The sequence below is a fragment of the Phragmites australis genome, chromosome 19 (assembly GCF_958298935.1).
Source record: "Phragmites australis chromosome 19, lpPhrAust1.1, whole genome shotgun sequence".
Lineage (NCBI taxonomy): Eukaryota > Viridiplantae > Streptophyta > Magnoliopsida > Poales > Poaceae > Phragmites > Phragmites australis.
In genome coordinates, this window is record NC_084939.1 from 19,707,091 (window position 1) to 19,716,803 (window position 9,713).

At 40.6% G+C, this 9,713-nt stretch overlaps 1 protein-coding gene across 2 annotated transcripts; it reads right to left on the minus strand.

Annotated features, from left to right (window-relative positions):
- Nucleotides 1–4,136: 4,136 nt before the first annotated feature.
- Nucleotides 4,137–9,538, minus strand: LOC133901064 (uncharacterized). 2 transcript variants are annotated; one of them, XM_062342362.1, is made up of 3 exons: nt 8,918–9,538; nt 8,438–8,693; nt 4,137–4,891 (listed from the first exon to the last, which is right to left on the minus strand). In XM_062342362.1, exons 1-3 carry the CDS (start codon nt 9,379–9,381, stop codon nt 4,418–4,420), a joined length of 1,194 nt encoding a protein of 397 aa, XP_062198346.1. In that variant the 5' UTR covers nt 9,382–9,538; the 3' UTR covers nt 4,137–4,417. The 2 variants fall into 2 exon arrangements, with proteins under 2 accessions (XP_062198346.1, XP_062198345.1); XM_062342361.1 differs by having other exon boundaries at nt 4,137–4,894; nt 8,918–9,532.
- Nucleotides 9,539–9,713: the final 175 nt, after the last annotated feature.

A 9,713-nucleotide genomic window follows, 5' to 3' on the forward strand; every position in this document is an offset into this window, starting at 1 on the left:
TGACTTAGGTTATATAATGGAGATGCTGGACAGATATTAGTCAAATCTAGGATTAGAGCACTGGAAAGCTGTCAAGAAGACATTGCATTATTTGCATAGAACTAAGAATTTCATGCTCACATACAAGAAGTCTGATAATCTTGAGGTTAAGGGTTATTCAAATGCTGACTTTGTGGGGTGGATGAACACAAAGAAGTCAACTTTAGGCTATATTTTTACCCTCGCGAGAGGGGAGTCATTTCCTGGAAAAGTCCAAATGATCCCTTACTGCATCTTCTATGATGCAATATGAGTTTATGGCATGTTATGAGGCTACCGGATAGGCTATATGGCTTAAGAACTTTGTCCTGGTACTAAGAGTGGTTGATAGCATAAGTAAGCCACTCACGATATACTGCGATAACAAAGCTGCACTTTTCTTTTTGAGTAACAATAAGTGGTGCTACCAAACACATTGACAATAAGTATCATGTTGTGAAGATAGGATCCAGGATCAAACCATTGAGGTTGAGCATATAAGTACAAAGTCCATGCTTATCGACCCACTAACTAAAGGCTTATTGTTGGTATGGGTTTAACTGATAGCCTATGATTCTAAGATGATTATTTTAAGATATTAGTTTCACGATCCTGAGTATAAAGGACCATAAGAAATAAACTAACTCCCAAGGCATAAATGACTATCCATATCAAGATGAAGTTGTGTACTATAGATTATGAGGTCCAATGACTTTTTTTATAGATGTTGTGACCGCATTGTCTTGTGCGGTATTTTGTTAAGTATAGACTAATGATGATTAGCCATTCAATCAAGTGGAAGAATGTTGGTTATGATCTCAGCTAACAAACTTGACCGAGTCCGTGCCATGATCGGTGACCTAACCAAACCGAGTTGGTTATGGTCTTGTCCACCAACGCTATATTAAAAGGGAGCCGGCGTCCTGGGTCTCCCTCTCTCCCGTGTGCTCAAAAATCCCCAACAATCCCGATCAAAAGGTTCGCGCTAAGGTGGCCGAAGACCGCCGACCTCACTGCCGCTTCTCGTTGGTGATCTGCTACAACTACGATGGCAAACATCGACAACAATGACCCGGTCGACATCAACTCTGAACATCTTATCCTGTTGCTGCTCTCTACCGACCCATCAAGACCAATCTAATGGCTTCCCCGAATCAAGGTTAATGACTTCCACTGTGTATTTCTAATCGGTGCTTAGTTATTTAGGTTGATGATCAGTGGCGTATTAGGCGATTAGAAATTAACAAGACGCTCTTTCAAGTTGTCGTGATGTCTGGTGGTGATGGTGGATTATAATATAATGGGGAGATCTCATGCTCGTTCGTAAAATCTGGCCAACTGGACCAGCCCGAGGCCTGCTACTACAGGTATGGCCTGGCCTGAAGCTAAGCGGGTTTGGCGGGCACAACACGTGTTGCCAGGCCATGCCTGGGCCAAGGCCTCGATACACCGTGCTGGCATGGCTGCGACGGGTTGGCCCGGGCACGACTGGCCCATCGGGCAAGTGGGTTAATGGGTTAAATGGGCTATGCCCTGCCCGTTTAACCCATTAACCTGACATTTTTGAAATTTCTAGCCGTTTTGTGATTGTATGGGCTCCAAAAAATTTAATTTTTTTAACAAAATTCACCATTTTTATCTATAAATAGAGCACCATTTTGCCCTCCCATTCCACACCAGCAACAATATTTGCTCTCTTATTTCCTCCTCTCATTCTTCTCTCAAAGTTCTTGAAAATTTACGATAATTTGGCAAAATTAGATTGAATTGTTGCAAAAAATCTAAGAAATTTCAACACCGTCATCCTGCTGTTTTGAAGAAATCTTGGTGATTTTTTGTATCGATGTTCTTTCTTGTTTCTTCCATTCTTTGTTTTATTATTTGATTATTTCTCTTTTCTAACTCTGAATATTTGAATTTTTTTAGTGCCATTCAACATTGACCATGGACGCCGGCAATCATGATAATACGTCCATCGATTATGATTTTTTTTTCTTCAAGGACTCTTAGGGAACCCATTTGATAGCAGTGCTGCAGGTGAAGAAGGACCCGACGGTGAACCTCCAGCTGCTTCCCATGTAGCAGCACCTCCATCGTGAGGCTCTACAAGTGCACACATGTCTGCAAGCACCGGCTCTAAAAGATCAAGAGCCACTACTTCTGAAGTTAGGCAAGACTTCGAAAGGATCTACAGAGAAGAAGACATGATAAGTGTCAGGTATGCTAAGTGTTATATTTGCAAATGAATTATCTACAAAGTTCTCACATAGAACGGGACACTTGAAGAGGTACACCACACCTTCCAAGCGAAAGAGTGGAGCAGCCATGAAGCAGACGATACTGTAGTACAACCCTGACAGCTCTGTTCATCCTTGGAAGTATGGTTCCGCCAATGCTCAAAAAGAGATATGCCACTTCATTGCAAGAGCGAATCTACCACTCAACATCAGTGAGCCTGCTGCATTTGAAGATTACATTAAGTAAGCTCATAATCTTAGATTCATACATGTTTCTAGACAGACAACTACTAGGAATATGGTAAAATACTACAATGCGTGTCGTAGCAAGCTTAAAGAAAAATTAGAAATATATACATTTTTAGTTGCTTTAACCGCAGATATATGAGCAGGTAGGGCTAGAGAGGATTATCTTAGTGTGGTTGCTCATTTTGTTAATAATGATTGGGAACTAAAAAAGATAATAATATATTTTTGGCTGATTGACAACGCGCATACTGATGAAAATATTGTTGAAAAAAATATCTCAAGTAGTTGAAGACTTTGGACTAAAAAATATATTTTCTATCACTTTAGATAATGATGGTGCGAACTCTAGAACAGTGAATATTCTTACTCTGTAGTTTAGCATATATGCTGAATCTTTCTTGTTACATTAACGTTGTGCTTGTCATATTATCAATCTTTTAGTAAAATCCAGTTTAAAAAGGTTGGTGCAATACCTAGAGGATTTTTGTACTGTAATAACTTTTGTGAACTCCTCTAACCAAGGAATTGTAGCATATAAGCAGTATTGTGTTGTAATGGGTGTGCATCTACGTAAGTTTGCTGTGGACATATCAGTAAGATGGAACTCTACTTTCTTGATGTTAAAAATATTGTACCATATAAGTGCACATTTGGTATGTTTATTTATACACACTATCATTGGCATGAGGGTCAAACTTCACTCATATAAGCGCATTGATATGTTCACGAAAGGATACTAGAGTTTCTAGAATTTTTTATGATTCAACTATGAGTTTATCAGGAGTTTATTATTCAACATCTTGTTTAGTAGTATATAATATTATTGAAATTGCTACTCATTTAGACAGCTATGAAAATGATAATCTTTTAAGAGACTGTGTACTTCCTATGAAATCTAAAATTTAAAATATTGGAAATGAATTCCTTTGTTGTATACATTTGCCTTTATTTAGATCCTAGAGCTAAAATCACATGTTTCTGCAGAGTTCTCACGATTCTAGCTGATGCTCTTGGCTACGATTATTCTACTTATTATACTAATATTTGTTCTAAGTTATTTGATATTTATAGTAAATATGGAACAAAGGATACCGAAGTTTAACAGTAATAACCTCCACTAACACCCACAACAAATAAGAAGACTCTTCTAATCCGTCATATGCAACAATGTTGTGCTATGCTACTATTTGCTTTTGCTATGCCACTCTGATGTGTCAATGTTTTAGTAAATTCCGCTTACCAAAGTTATGACTGTAGACAAAGATATTACACTTCCACCTCGTTAGTGGCAATGTCGGATCGCCACCCATCTGCATTGTGCTAAAATATGTATAAATTTTCCTTGATGTATAGAAACAATTTTGTTCATAAACATATTCATTTGTTCTAAAAAGATTAAAAAAATCCTTCTCTGAACAAAAGATAAGCCTCATCTCTTGTTTTTTTACTGTGGTAGTACAAATATATTTGTACACAAATTTAATGCATATGTATGATTTTTGGTTAATTATTTAAATTGTACCAACAAATGATAGGTTTAGAGGCACGTATGTGTAGATTTAAATTGTCAAGCAGAGCCCCGTGATGGCGTGAGCAATTGATAACTTGTCATACAACCTCTAGAAAAAGATATGACAAAATTGATGCTACATTTATCTATATATTTTTAATAATTGAACTGCAGCTCGCAGTTACAAGGCTTTGCAGCCGTTTGCAAAGCCAGAGTACGTTCGTACGTACACTCACACTCACACACACAAAACACACATTCTCACTCACATCGTATGACAGTACTATATCGTCTGTGATACGAACACCTCGATCGACATGCACTCCCCATTTCTAAAAAACTAAGGTATTTACGTAGGTAAATAACTACGCATGCAACTGATCGGTGTCGCTCCCCATCGCCGTCACACCTCGTCGGCGGCGTTGCAACCCTCGGCGGCAGGCACGGTGGTCTGCGCCATCCTCTTGAGCTTGTCGATGATCATGACCAGCTTGCTGTTGAGCCTGCTGACGAGGCACCGCGGCAGCCACCCGGCCGCCGGGTCCAGCTGCACAACGTACGTCACGACGCACGAGCCGACGTCGCCGTCGACGAGCTTCTCGACGACCCAGCCGGACTGCAGCAGCAGGCCCCGGCCGACGCCGCCTCCCTTGGCGGCCTGGGGCGGCAGCAGGCCCGCGGCGATCTCCTTGGGCAGCGACGCCACGGCGACGACCAGCGTGCCGTCGTCCATGGCCTGGCGGCGCTCGTAGACGACGAGGTCGCGGCGCCGGGCGGGGCGCCTGGCGGAGGCATCGCCGAACTTGAGGTGGATGATGCTGAGGTCGTCGCCCAGCTCCTTGATGTACGAAGCTTCCACCAGCTGGTCAGATTCCCACTGCTGCACTCGTTCAAAAATCAATAAACATACATATTTGTAGTGCCATTATACTATTTGAGTGCAAATTAATGTTGCTAAGTAGCCCCTTTGGCGCGACTATGTTGTCAAATGCTTTAAACCATCTCTTTTAATTTCAGTCGACATGGATCAAATCCAACAATCTCAACCGATAAGTAATCGGATGTCGACCCAAGGGTCTAGGACAGTAATTGAAATACTCCTATAAGTAGTATATTATAATCAGCTTTCTTAATATATTATAATCAGTAGGTATTCTTTCAAAAAAAAAAACTCCTATAAGTTGATTTCAAGTGCTTGACATCGAAATTACAACTCTGAGGTGGGAACGATGAAAATAATGAGTATGGTTGAGTAAAAAGTATTTCCAGTTCCTATTGAAACCAAACCGTTTCCTATGATTCTAATGAGCTCATGCTTAGATTTTACGGGTAACAAACCAATTTTCACAAAAAAAGGAAATACTCGAGATAGCAGAGAAGAGTTTAATTAATGAATATATCAAAAGCCATATATTGGCTTGAGCTCATGAATCTGACAGGCCCATGAATGAGCTCTAGACCCATATTAATTGGCATATTTATTGCCTAACCGAACCAGTGACTGATGTAGAGAAGGCTCTCTCTTCTCTCTTCTCCATCTCCATCCCTACCTATTCTTCTTTTTCTTTTTACTCCAGAGCTATGATACTTATCTACCACACACACGAGATAAAAAATACTTACATCAAACCATCAGGTAAGTACAAACTTCCTGCACTGAGACACCATACTAACTTCAATAATCCTCCCCCTATAATCGTCAATAATGGAGTTTCAGTAGGTAAAACCCCAGCCCTCTAGATCTGCCCCTGAACCTAACGTTCCTAACCTAGCTACATGCCAGGATCTGACAGCCAATTAACGTCCCTAGCTTGCAAGAACGACTAATGATACGACAGAGCAGGGATTAGCTACCGCCCCTAAAGTGGTAAAAGCTTGAACTGCCAGATTGGGACCATCCCAGCATGGTGGATACCTCCCTGCAGGTAGCTGCCAACAAGCCCACACAGTGGTCCTTAATCAAGTGCCTGCAGGTTTAATCAGTTCATCAATTTTGACCCAGTTTCTGCGCAACAGACTACTTTTGTTCTGCACAATACTTTTAGTGTGTACTCATCTCCTTAGTCCTTACACACGTAAACTATTATTTTCTTCTAATAATGAATTACGTGCCTGGTATTGAAACGTACGAGAAATTCGTTTCCAGCTATTCTTTCAGTGTCTGTATACTATAAACATTTAAATCTGCAGTACTTCTCTACACAAAGATGCACAGAGATGAGCGCACAACCAGTTCTTTTTTTTCCTCGTCAACGCCTGACAATCCTTTTTTTTTTTTGAAACACTACGCCTGACAATCCTATTCGTTTGGCGCGCATGCATGCATGTGGGCTGTGGCTGAACGTGCGCTCACATGGATGGCTGCACCTCACGCATCTACTAACCGTAATTAATTAACACGCGCAAGGCAATTCTTAATGCACCATGTCTATAACTATTTTGTTTTGAGAAAAGAGAATATAAAAAATACATGTCTATAACATATATTGAGAACATTATCTATTTTTCAATGTATATTTGTTTGTTTCTCGTATCTTAGATTTCGAACATAGATTGTTTCTTCATAGGACACCAGCTTCTTACTTTTTCTTTATTGAATCATTTGTCACATCAAATTTCATACTATTTATATATATATTTAATATCTAAGATATAAGTGAAGTTGGAGCAATAGGAGTGGCCTGATTACAATTACCATCCTCGTATACCCTACCGGCCTCTGCCTTCTCTGATCTCGATGCGATGCGCCAAATGATTTGGCCTGTACTCGCTCCCATGCTGCAGCCATGTGTGTATGCTGCTCTTCTGTTCTGCTCCTTGACTAAGTTTTTACTCTTTTTTTTTGTTCGAAAAAGGCTTACAGTTAGTATTAGTAGTACCAGTACTGTTTTGGGACACGAAGGACAGGTGTCAGATGTCAAACATGTCATGTGTTGATGTGTAACTATTACTGTACATTAATGCGCCCAGCATGGCGAGAAGTTGGCACGGAATTTGTTGCGTCTGCGTCACCGGTACTGCACCAGCCTTGCCTCCGTCCTCTGTCCACGTCGCGGAGACGAGACAAGCGCCTGGTTTCTTACACTACAGTAGCAAGCATTTCTCACGACCGCACTCCTCCTTTCATTATACTTGTCGACAGCTAGGTGTGTAGGGATTAAAATTTGTTAAAATTTTCAGTAAAATTTTAGGAATTTTAAAGGGAACTGAAATATATAATTTTAAATTTTTTTCACTTACATGTAGAACTCACAGGACAAATGACGAAAAATATTAAAATTTCTACGAAATTTCATATTTTATTGGTTTTTTATCGGTGAAAAAAAATTATAAAACAAAATTGAAATCACTGGCGGTGTGCACTAAACAAGGAAGAAATATGTAAAAAAAAGCACAATATAAAATAACCATCCATACCAATGCTAAATGACATGATACGACCAAATATTATGTTTCAAAACGTTTAATTAAGGATAAAAGCGGAAATATTGTAATAACTATACTCTTAACCTTCTCGATAGACAAATATTTCAAAACTTATTCTGTCAAAGCTACCCTGAAACGGAAGGAGCAGTAGTTAATTTACCTTGCGGTTAATTAAGAGCTAGGTAGCACTACATACTCGTTGTTAACGACACTGCTTACTGTCCTCGCAAAAAAAAGAGACACTGCTTACTGTTAATTCTCGTGACGGTAGATGGACGGTGCATCGCTACAAAAAGGGCTTTAAGAATCACGGGCGTTATGCCAGCCGGCGAGTCACGAGCCAAGTACTTACTGCCATTACGACCGAGCAGGTTTTACTTATCTACTTCACCGCCGCGACCTTTTAATAACCACCAAAATGCTCCTTTTTTTTGGCCGTATGCCACTTGCTCCTATTCCTATCACGGTCGTTGATCCGCGAATTTAAATCAATACTATTGCTAAAAGAAAAAAAATCTTAAATTAATACTATTGATAAAAGAAAAGAAATTAAATTACTACTAGTACTACTCTCTCCACAAAAATACTTGACGTTTTACTTATCGTAAGGTTTTTGATGTACAATTTTAACCATTATTTTTAAATAGAATAATAAGTTTATAATATTATGAAAGTGGATTTTAAGATAAATCTACACATATAATTTTTATATAATAAAACTAAATATTTTAAAAATTATTGATAATTAAAATTTTAAAAGTTTACTCGAAACTTATCTAAAATGACGTTACGTATTTATGATCTAAGAAAGTAGCGTTGAACCAAAAGAAGATTTTTACTAGCCAAATCACATAATCGACCTAATTAAAGTGCTATTGGTCCTCGCACAAAAGTTTTAAGGTCACTTTTAATTAAATTATTTAGGGCCACGACCACGGCACATCTCGCATAATCTCGCGAGTTTTTTTTTAATGAAATGAGCGAGACTGTACAGCACCTTGGCGGCGTCGACTGCGTTGGCGACGGCCATGAACTGTTCCGGCGAGACGGCATGCAGTAGCCACCGGCTCCGGAACACGTGCGCCGGCCCCGTACGCCGCCTCGATATCTCGACGCCGTTATGGTACGCCAGCACCTTCCAGCCGTCGTCGTCGCCGCCGCCCCGGTCGGAGTCCGACGCGGCCAGCAGCTCCTGGATGCAGCTCTCGCTCGCGTAGCTCACGTACCTCCTCAGCGAGTCCTCGCTTATAGACCTTGAGCGACACAATGCAAACATCATGAGACAAAGTGAGCTTCAACTATTAATTTTTTGCAATTAACTACGACTGATTTATTTCTCCTAGCTACCTAGATAAGTGATTGATTATTAAGGCAACGATAAATCTAATAACCAGCTCAAGTAGTAGACCTATGATGTAGATGAATTGAAAAAAAATTGGAATGCCAAATGGTTTTGGTCAGTACATATATATGTTACCATGATCTGGAGCAGACAGCCGAAGCAGGGGAGGTCAGGGAGCCGCCACTGCTCATGCTGGTTCTGCTCTCACGGCTGCGAAAGCCACCACCTTCTGCCTGTGCCTGCGACGATACGCCGATGACAGAATGGGATGGAAATATGGAACACATGAACACATGAACACGCACATGAACACACACACACACAGAGAGACAGACAGAGAGAGAGAGATTGGTTTTGCAGTGGTGAGATGAGGTGAGAATCGAGGGGTGAAATGGAGCTTTATATTTAGCTGTATTGGAGATCGGTGGAGCAGGTGAGCCTTTATATAAATGGAGACTTGAGAGGAGAGGAAGGAGATGAAATGGAGGTGGAGCCAGATGCAGTGATTGGGGCACATGGAGAATGGCAGTGACAGAGAGGGCAGTGCGGTGGTGGAGTGAAGCTGCAGAGGCTGCGTGCCCTCGTGCACACACCACCATGGGCCGGGGATGGAGAACGGTAGGGTACTGCCATGCTTACCAATTTCTTGTAAAGTAATCACATGGACCTGTGGGTCGTTTTGTGATTTGCAATATATATTATGGAGGGTTTTTGTCAGTCGGTGATGAAGGGAAATTCTGCAACGGTCCTTACCAAATCATGACACGCGATAAAAGCACACGGCACCGTATTTGAAGGTGATATTTATTTTTTCTAAAATGGAGAAGAAAGGAGTGACGGGAGGAAGAAGAAAGGCGCAGAACAGTCGAAAGTGGCGCAATATTTTCCTTTCTATGAAAAGGTGGCACATGAATTGTATACAGTGATTGAT

Coding starts and splice junctions, on each gene's coding strand:
- LOC133901064 (XM_062342361.1), bottom strand. CDS start 9,381: ATGGTGGTGTGTGCACGAGGGCACGCAGCCTCTGCAGCTTCACTCCAC. Junction 8,694..8,917: donor GCTGTCTGCTCCAGATCATG/GTAACATATATA, acceptor GTGTCGCTCAAG/GTCTATAAGCGAGGACTCGC. Junction 4,895..8,437: donor ACGCAGTCGACGCCGCCAAG/GTGCTGTACAGT, acceptor GAACGAGTGCAG/CAGTGGGAATCTGACCAGCT.